Source organism: Schistosoma mansoni, chromosome 4 (assembly GCF_000237925.1).
Source record: "Schistosoma mansoni strain Puerto Rico chromosome 4, complete genome".
Taxonomy (NCBI): domain Eukaryota; kingdom Metazoa; phylum Platyhelminthes; class Trematoda; order Strigeidida; family Schistosomatidae; genus Schistosoma; species Schistosoma mansoni.
Window position 1 is genome coordinate 25,021,080 of NC_031498.1, and position 16,633 is coordinate 25,037,712.

Consider the following 16,633-nt stretch of genomic DNA (forward strand, 5'->3'; position numbering starts at 1 on the left):
CAGTGCGCATCCACGATCCCGCCTCACGAGATTCGAACCCAGGACGTACCAGTCTCGCGCCAGAGCACTTAACCGATAGACCACTGAGCCGGCATCCAACGGTGTTAATGTCTAACTTCAACCAATCCACGAAATCGAGCAACCATTCACCAATATCTTCAGTGAGTTGATATCTCCCAACAGACCTGGCTGAATCGCACTGGTTACTGCTTCTCACTAGAACTTCAGGAAATACCTCATGGAGCCAGTCACTAGTGAGCATATGATCATTATCAGAAGGGGGTTTTGTGGACTCATGATCTCAATTATCATTTAATTTACAATAAATTGACCGTTCACTTCAAAGAAAATACTGGAGGTATATTCTTCGAAATCTGATTGTATGCCTCAACCAAAAAGTAGGCATAAAATGCTCTTCAGAGTGACACTAATTATGAGATTAATAAGTAGTATTCAATAAAAATAAATAATACAACTTGTGTTTGAAGTTAATGAAAATGAAGATTTGTAATAAATAAGTTACTAATCGTCAGGAAATAAAACTTGGACCATATAAGAATGGAATAGATTACTGAAATACTGATTAACAGTACTGACTAATATTATAAATAAGGATTCGAAAAGGTTTTGCAAGAAATTTTAAGGTAATTTTCATTCAATACATAACATATGGAGAAAAAAATCACAGGAAGGTATACATTGATGAACATAAGACTTGTTCCAGACAGTTAGTCTTTAACATTGAATGTTCATGACTTGTATTTATAAATGAGACACTAAATACAACGATAGGTTATTAAAAAATTTATTTATTTATTTAAACATAAATATTGGTACAAAAGGGCACCAGATATATATGCGCCTCACAAATCTCATTCGATTCGTGTGAGGGCTGTGATACTGCCCCGCTACCCAAACCGAAACAGGTGGTTTTCTTAGGGGGCCACACCCAGAGCCTTTGACCTAAAGATCCGATCCACAAGGCAGTGGAGCATCGTAAGGAGATGCAGTCCCATAGTAGACGGTGACCAACGATTGATTCATACGCCATTCGTTCCATCAGGATACTGGAGCCCATGTGCACCATTGGTTTGGAATCAGGGTTTTCCAACTCCCCTAGGTGGACTTTGTGTGTCCACCAACCCGGTTAAAGCGCCGGCCATTCGCTTTTCGTCCTCTCAATTTCGTAAACAACACCCCTGCTACGAGAAGGCAATGAGTAGCTTATCAACAGAACAATTATTTGAATGTTATTTTATGACGCAATAACTGTTAAAATGAACGAACAGAATACTAGTCGATAGATCAAATACAATCATACGTTGTGGCTGGTTGATGGCTGTATCAAGATACTGGATTATTAAAACAACTACTCTTCCAATCCCTAAGTGATCCGATATCGAATATATGATCACTAACCGGAAGAATACACGTCTACTTTAGTAAAATCGTATTATTATTTACAAAATATTAAATAAAAATATAAGCAAAATTAGAAGTCGATCGAAACAGAAACCATTGAAAGATACAGACTTAAATAGACCACTGAAGGGCTAATGAAATTAAGATTTAAATATCAGGACTAATCTCTCTCCCAAAATGAATCAATAAAGTTGACTTCTGTTTATCGTATCAACTAGTAACCCAAGTTATAAGTTAATTTAGTCAAGTAGTTAGTAACAAAAATCATCTCAATGGTTAGAATAGTTAATAAATTATTATACCATAACGAACAAATCTTTGTCAGTCAGTCAGTTAGCTACAACGTAGGACCAGGCACACATATGCATCGGTCCAAGTTGACATACCTCGTTAGCACAACAAAATGATCACCAACTTCATAGTATTTAATTTAGCAGTGATAATATATAAATGAAATGTTGTATATAAGTATATAGTATAGGAAGGAAAAAAGTTATGAAGCAATTTTAATCTCACAGTTTAAGGGAAGATAAAGAGTGTATACACCTACACCATTGTGATCGATTCAGAGCCATGTCATCTAGAGTCTCCAACCATTGGTTACAATAGTCACGTGAACCCCAACCAAGTAGTCTGCATCTACCAACATGGCTCAGACTAGAAGTTAGTGACTTCAAGCACTGATGCCACGTTTTGGTTTGGCCGCCCCTAACTTTCTTCCAACTATCCCCAATACTAGTCAGCATAGCGCGTCGTGGTAATGAGAGTTCAGGCATACGTAACCAATCTCTGGTAATCAGTTAATTGAATGAATAAACATTGATATTCTTTTTAACTCCAAAAGTAAAAGATCTTATCCCTTGACAAAAATTGCCTAGTATGTAAGATAATGAAGTAATTGTATGGTAAGTAAAAACATTTATCAAGAATTCCCTTGTTAACCTTTGTTTTTTGGAAAAAGTATTACATTTATATTGATCCGTTAAAATAGTTATAATTTACCAAATTGAAAAATAAAGCAATTTATAAAATGTTAAGATTTTAACAGCGCGTCAATAAGCTTTTGAGTGTAATATTTTTTTAAGGAAGAAAAAATCAATCTTACCATACTAGGTCGCTTCAATGAAGGCTAGTTAGAATATAAGACATAAGGATTACTTTAACAAAATAAAAAAACAAGGCACATGAACTAAGTAGGAGCGAAAAGTAATTAATAAGAAAAGTCATATGTGCGCGTGTGTAAACAAACTCATTCATTTAATTGATCTTGATCAATATATAGTGGACAGAAAAATATAGTAACTGTGTCGGATAACTATCATGACTAGTCGTAGAAGTATATGTAATGGATGTAACTAATCTCGTAAAATACTATCGGACTGTATTGGTAACATGAAGCAAAACCACACCCTTTCGACAGCTAATATTTGTAACGATGTGGAGATGCTTTATATGATGGTCTGTAAAAAACTGACTTGTGAAGAGTATAGCTTCTTAATTACGTGTTATCATAAGACGAAGTACTTATGAATGTATTTCATTCTTTGATTTCATTAGTTTCTGCTGTCTTTTCGATCTCTCCTATTTATTCACTAATGTATTAGCATCGTTATTATTTTTGTTTAATGACTTTCCCTTTTGGTTAATTTTCATTTATTTTCCCTTTAGTATTGTAAATTGAATAGATACACACCATGACGAGATCCTATATCTTGTTCAGTTATTTGACCTGATTGCGATGTAAATAATAACAATAATGGTTATTTGTTATCCGATAACTACTGTGGAAACTAAGCACCTTCATGTATCATAGTATGAATACTTTGTTTTAATTAAAAATCTATGCTTTAAACAAAGATTTACAAATGTGTCTACAAAAATGAGCTACTAAGTTATAATGTATTCAAGTAATAAGTTGAATGGGTATGAGTCGCAATCTAAGTATGAGAGCTAACCATCCTAGCCAGATGCCCAAACCGAATAAGGTGAGCAGGACTCAGATCAGGGATTTGGTCGAACCATTTAACAAATAAGTGAAAAACTTAATAAACAAACTGAACGACAATAAACACATACTTACTTGTGACGCTTTTCTGATTTCAGGTGGACCTATGAAATATAAATGGATAGTAGTATAAATATAAGAATTAGGACGAGATACACATTTAAATAGTATTCATCAGGATTAGAGAGTTAATTATAGGCATATTATGGGTGTTAGATAATGTAAGATTAGAGCTAATGAATATGAGCGTTTTTTTACATGCACTCAACGAAAACAGAACGTACGTCTCCCCGTTGAGACAGGTAGATTAGGTTTATCCTTCACGGATGGTGTTGAGCTAGCTAGAGAAGAGCGTTTGAGAGCTGATGATTTTAAAGTTCGTCCTGTGGATACATGATATTAGAATTTCGTGGAAGATGGGTTAAAAATGGAAAGAAAAAACTTTGTAAAATATTGAAACAAGATTTTAAAAAGTCTGAAGCAACTCAGACATGAAGAACTACTTAAAATAAGAGATTGACCAACAACCGTTTCGTTACAATGATAAAATCTGGCAGAACTCCACACCGCCTACTTATTTTGACATCGAATTCAGAGTTTTCGTGTCCCGAAGAGACTATGTTACTCTTCGACCACAGAACTAAGATTTGATAGCTGCTTACACGAAACTTTATCATTTCAGGAAGTAAACAGAAAATCACGACTGACAAGAGATGACTAGGCTAACATTGAAGATAGATACTTATTGAAGAAAACTAGGGGCGTCCAAATCAAAACCAAGCATCAGCTCAAGAAGCCAATGAAAAGTGGACTGAGCCACGTTAATAGATGTAGACTACCTGGTTGGGGTCCGCGTGATTATCGCAACCAATGACTAGAGACTGTAAATGACATGTATAGAAATCGTTTGGAATGGCGTAGATGCATCCATTTTTGTCTTCCCCCGAATTCCAACCTTCTGAATCCATCATGACTGTTTTTTTGTTTTCCTTTCACTAACTTATGTTTTATTAAATCGTATCTTCGATGCGTAATTTTTTCAATCATCGCTCATACTTTTACTATCTCGACTATCCTGAAATTCGGGCTGAAGATTTCAGCATTCTGTGCTAATGGAGTGTGTCAACTTGGACTGATGTACATACATACCAGGTTCCACGTTGTGGCTGACTGGCTAACATAGCTGCAGGACGATTACGGTTTGTGAAACAATCGTGGAAGTTTAAAAAATCTGAGTGCTGGGTTATGAGTCGTACATTAAAAGCGTATTAGCTGAAAAGTCCTGAAAAGGAAAGCTTTTATGTAAAACTGAAAAACTTATAAGATCCCTCCCCAATCTAACAGCATCAAATGAAACAATTAATGGGAATCTTATCAGTCCGTCTGGAATTTTATGTCATTCCATGTTTTAAAGTGGACAACAGTGTGGTTTAAATTGATATATATATATATATATATATATATATATATATATATATATCGGTTTCTAAGATTTGTAGTTAAGTTCGACGATAAGATACCAGTTGAACTCCTGGAGAAGCACAATCCCTTTCAAAACAGTGAATACACCCCGCCGACATTGTTAACAAGTGCGATAAATAGTTCTAGTATTTTCAGGAAATAGTCTTCATATGGAAGTGGTGGCTTAGTGATTAAAGGGCTCCACTTTTAATCATTGAGCACAAGGTTCAATAATATGTTGAGTAATTTAGAGCCGCGAACACAAACGTATACGTGGTATACTAATCAATCGTAGGACAGAACACTAGGATGTGAGATAATTCAACATAGTTGAGTCACTGGACACTTGATTGGCAACCACGGCAGAATCAAACTAGTAACGAGTAATGGGATATTTATATCTATCACACTTAAAAAAGAGAAAACTGGAGTATTTATCAATAGCATTAGGGTCTGAAAAACTATTCCTGAAAGAATATTTTAAAAATAGACTGCAAAATGTCATACCTTTTGCAATTTCAGGTTTTAAACTGCTGGACAAAGAAGTTGAAGAACCCGTACGTTTAGGAGTTTCACCAAATGATAACTTAGATGCATTAGATTCTGAGGTTGTGCCTGATTCTGATAGAACGCTTGAAGTAGATAAATCCATTGTGCTTGATCCATCTTGGTCATCCAGAAGAGTAAGCTAGGGGATGAAAAAAGTGGGAAAATTAGTGATTCAGATTATCATTTGAGAGTGATTTATTTTTTATTTTATTTAAACACATAAATATTGGTACAAAAAGCACCAGATATATATGCGCCTCACAAATCTCATTCGATTTGTGTGAGGGCTAAGATACTGCCAAGGTGCCCAAACCGAAACAGGTGGTTTTCTTAGGGGGCCACACCCAGAGCCTTTGACCTAAAGATCTGATCCACAAGGCAGTGGAGCATCGTGAGGAGATGCAGTCCCATAGTAGACGGTGACCAACGATTGATTCATACGCCATTCGTTCCATCAGGATACTGGAGCCCATGTGCACCATTGGTTTGGAATCACGGTTTTCCAACTCCCCTAGGTGGACTCACCCTGTCCACCAACCCGGTTAGAGCGCCGGACATTCGCTCTTCGTCCTCTCAATTTCGTAAACAACACCCCTGCCACGAGAAGGCAGTGAGTAGGACTTCCCTGGCAGAGGCTATATATTCGCGTGGCTATATGAGAGCATTTCGAGAGGGAGAGCAGACTCTCCCCACTCTCAGCCGTATCAGGGCATTTGGGGGCCATTTGAGAGTGAACCATATATTAATGTTTCCAAATAGGAAATAGGTAGAAGTACTTACCATGAAACTTTGTAACGAAAATGTAATTAAGAAGTAGTTGCAGGTTATTCTGAAGATGTAGTTAAAATAAATAAACTAATGATGTAACCAAGTATCATATTTCTCTTTGTTAATAAGTATCTTTGGTAGACAGGACTCGAAGCGGAAACTCCAGATTATAGGGTTTTACTTGAGCTACTTGACGAAAGCCCTACAACTAATATTACGAACATACAAAACCAATGAGATATGTTCTCTAACATAAAAAAACAGGACGAGACATTTTCCCGGACCCGTCTATCTTATGTTAGTGTCCTTACTAATTTGTCAGTACACAAACTGGTGCTCTTAAAAACCTCAACATTATTGCATATGAAAATAGTTGTCAAGATGGATGGTCAGATGTGAGGAAAGATGACTAACAGCCAGTTCGATAGACAATCATCATACAAGTATCAAGGGATGTCATCCCTAACATGGTATTTGTGGAATGTATTTCTGATTTTCCAAAAAGTCCACAGAATTGTATACCTTAGTCGTCAACAAAGTCTACTAAAATAAAAAGCTCATAAATGTGGTTAACATAACACAACAAGACAAAACACACCTTATTAATTACTACCACAAAAATGGGATATCAGTAAGAAAAACACCAAACGATAACGAACTGAAAGAGCATAACAAAGTGGTAAATGAAAAGTAGAAAAACTTTTATCACTCTGAGGTATGATAAAATTAATAAACTAATGCCATTATCTTCAGATGACTAGATTAAGATATTTTAAATAGATCTGCAAGTGAATCAAGGTACAATAGGTGAATTGAAATAGATAGCATGTGAATTCCCGAATCCATGTTGTCATGATACGACTTCCATGAGGCAAACCTCAGGTATCGCGACCCACATAAAAAACATTAAACCAAGCATCATTTATGTATAGAAAATATTGGAAGTACCGCAAATGGAGCGATTTCAAAGAAAGCTAAAAAGAATTTTAGATACCTAGTAAGGAATTTCATCGATATGTGTGATCCTCTTCGAAAAAATTTAGTCACTTAGTCAAGCAAACAAATCGATAAGCGGCTATGGACTTTTAAACACCGATTTAAGCTTAATAAGTCTTTGAGTGACTGAAAGACAGATAAGACTTAATTCCATAGAAGAGATATATGAACACAGAATCCCATATAATGATGCAACCATTCAAATATTCAAGAAATAAAAAAATACGAAGATATTGAAACTACAAAATAATAAATAATCAATAAAAAGCAAACGGATATCAGTAAAGCATGAAGTGGTGAGAAGAAAAATACGAAAGAACATGAGTATTTTTACTCGATCCTGACCCACGGTTTTAACCAGTAATATCTATCTTCTCGAAACAACATAACTTTCCATCCCCAAACAACTTACACTGATACCCAGCGGTGCTTGAAATTTTAATTATTCATGCCTAAAGGTTATTTGTGAGTAGTGATGTTGACAGTAATATAATCGATTATGTGGAATACGTTGCGTAGTGACGACTTTGTGGTGGGTGTAATAGGGGCAAACATATATGAAAGAACGGACTTATTAATATCAATATATATTTATCTCCACGGTTGAAAAAAAAGTGAACAGATCTTTTGTGCTACAAGAAACTCCTTTAGTAGCTATATTCTATGAAATGACTGCTAAAATGTTCAGGAACTAAATGACAAAATTAAATTTGGGAAGCATACGTGTGAGTTTCCAGAAATATTTAAGACGAACCTGGGATGGCCGCACAAAGATTCCATGGTTCTCTTCACAAGTAAAGTAGCGTTTCCCTTGAACCGTACCATTGTTTTTCCCTTTCGACTCCTCTAGTATCACTCCTACCCATTTTCCTAAATTTAAAGTAAAAAACAGAATTGGAAATTTACCAGGAGAAAATTGTGTTGCTCCAATATATGCTATGGTACCAACAACATCCTTTCCCGTCACTTCAACACGAGAACCGATTTTTAGCTTCCCTTCAGCCATATTAACCCATAACCTTGAAGTGGCCTCGAACAACGAACTTCGCGCTTTTCCTTCCGTTGACGATATAAAAGTTCAAATGGTTTAAATAGTTACAGATAAAATGGAAGAAGCTTTCGCTTAAAAGGCATCCATATCTGGTAGCAGTGAATCTTTCACGCTTCCATGTAGAACTTGAGGATATTTAATGATAAATGATAAAAAATATTAGTAAATTGTAGCGAGATACCGTCCTTAGTTCTTAATAATATGTCCGCAGGTATTTACGGGAACACCCATAAGTGTTTACAGTGCTATATTTCATAGGAAGGTCACCTCTAGGACGCTTGTATTCTAATGGGTAAAGGTTCGGTAACTGGAGATGCTCTTCTAAGACTTGAATTTGAGTATGTAGATCACCAAGGTAGATGGACTATGTCGAATGATTGGGAGCCCACTCGAGCTAGACGGTAATGGTGTGACCAATAAATAATTTTGAAGTCACACCTCTTGGTCAGCACCTAACTTGGATTACCCCCTCAATGTATCAAGGTACCATAACGGCTTAGAAGACTGTATAACACAAAGGACGTTACTACGGAAATATATTAGTTAGGATGAGTACAGAGGAGATAGTGAGACCACCACAGCATGAGTCAGTCCATTTCATACGAGCAACTGATGCTCGTCGGTTGTCCTTCAATTTGACAGGGATCGACGATGGGTTCGATATTCAGTGACCCAACTGCCGGATGATTTGGCTAGGGGTCAGTGATATTTCACTGGCTCTACAGGTACAAGGTTTGCTCGAAAGGCTTTTTTGTCATAGCGTAATACTTCAGATAGTAGAGTACCAACAGCTCTAGATCTTTCTCAGATTAAGATACCTCTAGAGGACAGTTACCTAGGTTGTATTCGTAGTCTGTTACATATCTCAGATAAACTACTTTACACCTTAAAGTGTTAAGGGTACATCGATTATTATCCGCCCTATCTTGAGGTTCGTTCAGATCCTCCTGAAGCGCTAGCTTATTGTCCTGGTTGCATACTTCTCTCCAGAGTCTCACATCGTCAGAGAAAAGTAATAAACGAAACGACACCTGATGAAGAAGATCGGCCATAAAATTCGAGAAAAAATCCCAGCACTAAAGCCTAGGGGATCCTACTAGAACATTCGGTGGCCTGAGAAAAACGTGTTCATGGACAGAGAACAAAAATAAAGGACTATGTATGTATCGTCGAATGAGTAATAAAAATAAAATAGAACAAATAAATTAAAAAGTAAATAATTTATTATTGCGGTAAGATGTGACATTGGAATAAGTGTTTGTGCAGTCATAGTTTGGAGTGATGCTATGAAAGTCTCAATTAATTGGAAAGGATAATCAAATATAAATTTCCATGTGTATATATATGTGTGGTGAAGATAAGATGAATCTGAGTTGATTTGTTTAGGTGTAACATAGGGTAATTTTTTCGTTTTTAGTTATAGACTTCGGATGTTTAGGAATAAAATATGTTTAGGAGGACAAGAAAAGATGAAAAAATATCTGATGTGTCGAGGGACCAATAATGATATTAATGAATTCAAGAATGGGTAAGATACATTTTCTGTATATCAATAATGTCGATTCCATATTATTGAAGTTAATCATTATGAATCCGATGAACTTTCTAGCTTTGGATACTTGAGATGCAAGGTGCTCAGAAAAGTTCAAACTGTTGCTATATCTTAAACCCAAGTCACGAACAGTGTCGAGAGGTTTCAATGTACGTTTGTGTATGTCCATATTTAGGTTAAGGCAGCGGCCAATGTGAATAAATCCGCTTTAGTCAAAAAAAGTGGCAACTTCCACGAAACAGTCCATTCGTACACCTTGTTTATTTTTTCTTGGATTACCGCTGAAATACAGCTTTCTTTGGTGAGAGAAGAGAATGAATAAACCACTTTTAGGTCACCGGCAAGAAGGAAATGTTTACCTCACTGAAAGAGGGAACACATCATTGATAAAAAGGAGAAATAGTAATGGGCCGATCACACTTTCCCATATAACCTCACTGGTTACATTCACAGGTTTAGAGTAGCAATATCCAAAGCGGACGATTTGGCGACGTTCTTCGAATTGGACAGGGTAGTTGTCTATCTGTTCACTGTGGCTAGCAGGCTGGTTATACAAGAATGAATATTCCTGAAACCGTGCTCCTGGGGTGAAAAGAAGTTTACGGATAGTAGGCACTCGCGTAGGCGATCTAGGACTCCATAACTTTTGAGGGTATGGACAGAAGTGCTACTGGCCGGTGGCCTGAATGTTTGCCGCGTTGACCTCCTTCGGAAATTCGTGTAAAGTGAGCCAGCTTCCAATTTCCTGGGACCGTGACTTTTCTTAGCGAATGTGAGAACATCGTGTTAGGTGATGTTGCCAAGACTGAAGCCTCTTCCCACAGTAAACCAGAATCTTCGATTTCCGGGCCAGGAATAGGGTCCTTGTTTAGGTGCTTCAGGTTCTGACACGTCAAGCCAGCTCACAGATTCATTTCTGAGTTTCCTGTTGAGTTTCAGTGAAGTTCTCGTCGATATGGTTAGTATTGAACGGTTGAAGTTTTGAATACCCTGTTCTTCCAGGCGCTTAGCAGCATCACATTCATTGTTGGTCAGGCCATTAAGACCAAGCAGTTGAGAAACTCCGGTTTCGGCTTCCCAAAGAGGGGTTGCATGACAAAATAATATTTACGGATTGGAGACCAATTTATCGATTAGCTTGACTTAAAACCGAAGTCTCGCTTCTCTGAGTATCTTCTTGGATTGGTTTCTTGTTGTTTGATTTAGTTTTACACGTTGCCTTCACTGGTTCGTTTGTATTCTCCCCAGTAATACCCTGCAAGTTTCAGCGTTCGAAAATTACCAATCTTCATAGACTTACGTTTCTCGTGACCTCTAAGGACTGTTTGTATGACAGACTGGTTTGTGGTACGTAAGATTGTGTGCAGTCAAAAATCTCAGTGAGTGTCCATATCAAGCTGAAGGTTGACTTGGCAGCTCACCTGCTGTAGGTTACCCTGTAAAGCTGACACATTCAAACGTTTGAAATTCCAACGCATGTGTTAGCTCGGCTTTGTTGATAAAATTTCAGGACATGACGAAATGATCACTTTTTTCCAAGGAAGGGGTAAGATTGAGAGGCTGTCAATTAGTAATTCTCCATTTGTTAATAAGCAGTTTAAGCATGACGGCGTCTGAATGTTTGTTAACTACACATTCCCGAATAACCTCAAATCTTCAATGGGGTTGATCAACCAATTCCCAGTAGACTTGCCATCTTCAATGTACATATGTTCACCAAGGTTGACTTTGGGCAGATTAACGCCTGAGAAGATAGTCAATATCATACGGGATTCCTATGATGGATTAAACCGCAAAATTGTGCATGAAGGACGGTTGACAGACTCTTTCGAGGTAAATACCAGCGTCACGAAATGATTCGAGAGTGGCAGCTGCCATTTAGAAGGATAAGAGGGTTATCTTCACCAGCATGGGTCCAAGGTCACCGTCCATCTCGGCTAATCGCACCACTTGTTGAATAATTATGTTCTTGGGCTTCAGGGACTGCTTCATTAACTTCCACTCTAGGATGTAATAGTCTTCATAGTAAGTGTCCGCGTTTGCTGGAACACCTCGCAAAATGATATTTCCACAGCAAATGAACGTCTCTCGAAGTCCCTTCGGATGTTTCTGATGGGATCGCGCTCAGAATATGGTATGTCATGCAGTATTCTTATATCACTTGATTTCAGCAAGTGACTGGCCAACAAAACATCTTCTATGTATAAGATGTGTAACCGCCACTACTTCTATTTCGGGAAATTTGAATTACCTGTTCAACTGATTTCAGAACATCCCAGCCTTTTTGTCCTGTAGACTGAGAGGAAGATCAGAGACGTCTTAAATGTTCATGGATATGAGAGAGTCATCTCTAGACATGATCGTTTTCCCAGATTTTCGGGCACGATGAGGTTGGAGTTCTTTTTGTTTGGCGGTCAGACTGAGTTTTAGATTCCAACACTCGTTGCTGACTATTTGGAAAGTCTGAGTGGTAGGTTGTACGGACAAACCACTAGCTGATTTTCCTACAAGACCTGGAATGTTCAGTTTTCGACGGAGACACAATCCTCTCTAACCCCGTTGACGGCATTTCAGTCGCTTATAGAGTTTACGGGGACCACAATCGCACTCAAGGAGCCCGCGTTGAGAGATATAAGTTTGCTCAAACAGTCTAACACCGTTGATGTTATGGTGAGGCTGAGTTTCGGTATATCTTCACTAGTGTCGATGTGCGTTCCATCGACACATGTTTTCGAAGACCCTACTTTTTACTTCGTCTGTTTATCCGTTTCAGGAATAGCATTTCTCAGGGTTTCTGACTTTTTTTCGCAGAACTGTTAATCGAATGATAATATTACTCAGCAAATCCTCAGCATTAATGTTGCAAGTGACACATACCCACCTGAACCCTAGCAAACTCCGTTAAATATTGATTTTCAAGAGGAAGCATTTACATCAATCTTTGTTTGTAATCCCGTAACAACCGAATGTTTTCAACTGCGACAGTCACATACTGAGTAAAAAATGCCGTAGGTTTTATATGTGTTAACAGAAACAACACGAAATGGCTTTTTAATTATCCGACTATACATGTTGCCTATCCCTTGATGGATATATTTTTGTCGTCTACAGGCGACCTTTCTAAAACGGCGTTGCGTACTTTTTGACAAGCAACTAATTTCAGAGTAATCCCAGGGGGTTCTTGTTCATTCGCCTTTAAATATCCTAACTTGGGTTTAAGTCGTTGTTATTTAGGTATTTAGGTTGAGATATGCTGAACGTTGTCACGTCAACTAAGTGTGTTTTAAACCGGAACAAATTGTCCAGATGTTCAATCAGTAATGGTGAAAGCCTTCGCCTTCCGAGGCACGACAACTCGAAAAGGTTGTAAAATATACCCGCGGGGTAGCCTGCTTCGTTTGGCAATTAAGTCGTAGGTATTCACACCAAGACTTAGGTTAATAAAAGAATTACGTGCTTTAAAAAGTACTCGAATGTCTGTTTAATTATAGTCTAGTTAAGTATGAGTACAGTTTTCGTGCCTATAGGTAACCCTCGTGCTATTGATAGAAGAAACCAGAGAAGTAGTGAATAGGTCTTTATTTCGATCTTCGCGCAGTCACAGTGGAGCGTGGGATTATCTGTTCAGACAAACAAAGGCTCTCAACATTCCATATAAGATAGTAGGGAATATAACGCTTACAAAAGGTAAGGAAGTGAATGAATACTTGAACAATACTGTTTTAGCATATGCTTGGTTGTTTGGGGTCAACTCTTAACCAACCAACCTGAGCTGTTACATTAGCTTCCCCCTAGAATCGACTTCCGTAGTAACGTCGGTTCGATCAACCTATCTATCGATAACACCTTCGTTCTATTTCTCATCCCAAGGCGAAATTATCAACTCGCTCACTATTTGACTTACAATCAGTTACGACTAACGCTTTCAATGATAGTCCATGGATGTCTCTTCATTTACCAGCTTGTCATCTTTGTAGCATGTGATCTTTTCTACAACTATCGCTGACGGTTTGCTGCGTGCTTTTAAGAGAAAGTGTGAGAATGTGGAATAAGAATATCTGAGGAAGTGCCGCGAGCGGGCTACCCAACACCATGTTGGTGAGGTACGATTTTTCCATGCTCAGACCGGCTATCAGGTGTTTACTCACCTGCCTCTTGAGTCGCCCTCAAGTAAAAAGTAAAGAAGAGTCTACTTCAAAGGTAATGGTGAAAATCAAGCAAACCTGAAGAACTGCTCCACTGCCTGCATAAAATAATAAGATACAAAATGGAAATACATAAATGCAATTGATAATTGTTCCGTTCATGTAAGTGCTTGGCCTCCAGAACGGATTGGTATTCTGGAAGGAAATAAACATAGTGTAGATATCTTGTGTACGAAGAACCATGAAAACAGCAACAAAACAAAAAAAAAACTCTTTTGTAATGCGTATATGTAAAAGGGTGAACTTGCTAGAAGTTGGACTCTTTAACAAAATCGATCAAGTGCATGACCTTGAGCCGGTGATGACCGCTTTTTACAACTAGGTGCGTAACCAAGGGTGCATCAGAGTAATCCACAAAACGGAAACGAATATACGGTTAAGAAGCAAAAAAATTGTGTTGAGTATGCGGATCAAGTACAGTTGTGTCAAATACTCTTTTTACGTTATTATTAAACCGAGAAAAAAAGTATATATATAAGCTATTGACATAACATGTCTTTTTTATAACGCTAGTGTTAAGTTCCAGGGTTTTGTATGGGCCACTAATAATAATTGGTTTAACGTTAACATAGCCACGATAGTCATATCGTGAGTTCAATGTTATGATTACTTAACAGTTCTTTTATACGTTGTGTTTAAAATTAGGTATGTGGAATCAACGCGGCTAAGATAGTAACCTTACAGTAACGTACTGTACCATATCTTCACGGTTATTGATTCTTAAATGTCAGAAATTAAAAAAAAAATGATGAGAACTTTAATAAGTACTTGACCATAGTAATTGTATCAAGCTACTAAACATATCTTCGACCGAAAACTTTTAGAATTAGTTCATATGGTATATATGTATAGCCAGTATAGTTAATTAACCAGAAAAAGAAATTATAAAACTCGCCTGGGTTGCTTTTTGAATTCGTTGTATTTGCCAGTGTAAGTTGTACGAGTTTGAATAAAATCCTCAGCCATCGTTTCGGAATACCTAGCTTATGTGTCCAGTATTTAAAAAAAATATTTAACATAACACTTATATATCAAAGGTAAAAGTTCTGGGGAGTTGTATGTGAGGCGGAATGAAGAAAAAAAAATTATTTTTAAGTAGATGCAGGGTCTGATTAGCTACGTGGTTAGATTTATCCTGCAGTCGAAACTGTCAACATCCTTGACTGACTAATCGGATGTGCCCAGCGAACCGTTTTAGTCATTTGTAAAGATTTATCATCTTTATATTTTGATTCCGTAATGGATTTGTCAGTTAAACGATCTAACAACACGTATGGTGGTTCATGATCTAGATAAGCCGGCTTTAGCCTATCAATACTTACTGTGTCGATGTTTCCATGTTTTTCTATCACGAAATATTTAGATTTTCTTGAGATGACTTTGAAAGGACCTTCAAATGGAGGACTGAGTGGTGCTTTTATTTTGTCACATCTTATCCAGACGTGCGTGCAATTGCTTAGGTCTTTAGGTATATATACGGCGCGCGATTGTTCACGAGTATTAATCGGCTTAAGTTTAGACATGTGGTCCCGTAGTTGATCTACATAATTTTCTAAATTAAGTTTTTGACTGTTAGTATTAGGGTTAATAAATTCACCTGGTAGTCTCAGAGTTTTTCGAGAAAGTTCCACATCCGTAAATTTCCCCTGAAAAACCCTGGATACTACTAAACATAGTAGCAGTGCAGTAGTAATCAGCTAATCAGAACCTCTACATCTGACTTATCATTTTCGTGATGTTTCTAGCAAAACTTCTAATCCAATGCTGATTGGATCACCCCAACAATTTTGTTATTGTAATCATTAAAAAAAAGAATGGATTTGTTCAACAGAATGAACTCAAGACAATTCAAGTATAGAAATATCTATATATTTTGTATATCATCTGGATAAAGTACCATTTGCTTTTGAAATATATGAGGGGGAGAAAAGAAAAACAAAAAAACAAACAAGAACTGAAAGTAATGTGTTGGGTTACTGGCCGGCTACCTGGAGGTTAAAAGATAAAAATTTTACCTAGTTCCTTAAGTAAATATTAGCCTGTAGTAATATAGTAAATACATACATTCAATCTCTTGTTTTATAGGAAGATTTGTTTACGTGATGGTTCAAAGTAGTTAACAGGAAAACTTGGACCTAGTGTTTAGCGTTATTTAACACTCTCAACAAAGTGTACCTGCAACTTTAAGGGAACTGGTTTTCTTTTATCTTATGTTACCTAGGTCCAAAGCCTCAGTTATCAATAATGAGCTATTAGCATAGTAACTGACCTCCTGTAGGACTCAGATACTTTACTGTTGGTTGATCACCGAGTATTGACCAATATAGTGTTCTCGATGTTAAATCTTTGAGGTAAGTGTCCATAATGCAACCTGATCGATAGATTTCAACTAGAATTAGCTAGATCTTGGTATTTATGATATTGCTCACAACTCAGTGATCAATCAATTTTAGATATTTTAAGAGAAAAAATATGTTTTCAGGAAACCACAATTGTTCACTATATTGTTCTTTGTGGCAAAACAATGATGATATCATGACTTTTTGAAGCGATTAATTTATACGACGGAAAGAAAGGTAACACAGTGATGATAGATGAGTAAGAAGCACAATCAATCATAACGC

General features: G+C 37.2%; 1 protein-coding gene across 3 annotated transcripts in view; it reads right to left on the bottom strand.

Annotated features, from left to right (window-relative positions):
* Positions 1 to 8,237, bottom strand: part of Smp_149200.1 (restin-like) — a gene marked incomplete at both ends in the record, with an annotated part of 43,150 nt that extends 34,913 nt beyond the window's left edge. The window contains 6 exons of one of the 3 annotated variants that reach the window (XM_018797300.1): positions 2,528 to 2,551; positions 3,503 to 3,531; positions 3,712 to 3,810; positions 5,396 to 5,576; positions 7,956 to 8,071; positions 8,108 to 8,237. In XM_018797300.1, coding sequence (XP_018652355.1) covers positions 2,528 to 2,551; positions 3,503 to 3,531; positions 3,712 to 3,810; positions 5,396 to 5,576; positions 7,956 to 8,071; positions 8,108 to 8,207 — 549 coding nt within the window. The remainder of the gene's footprint in view (positions 1 to 2,527; positions 2,552 to 3,502; positions 3,532 to 3,711; positions 3,811 to 5,395; positions 5,577 to 7,955; positions 8,072 to 8,107) is intronic. The other 2 variants (XM_018797299.1, XM_018797297.1) reach the window with 2 other exon arrangements.
* Positions 8,238 to 16,633: the final 8,396 nt, after the last annotated feature.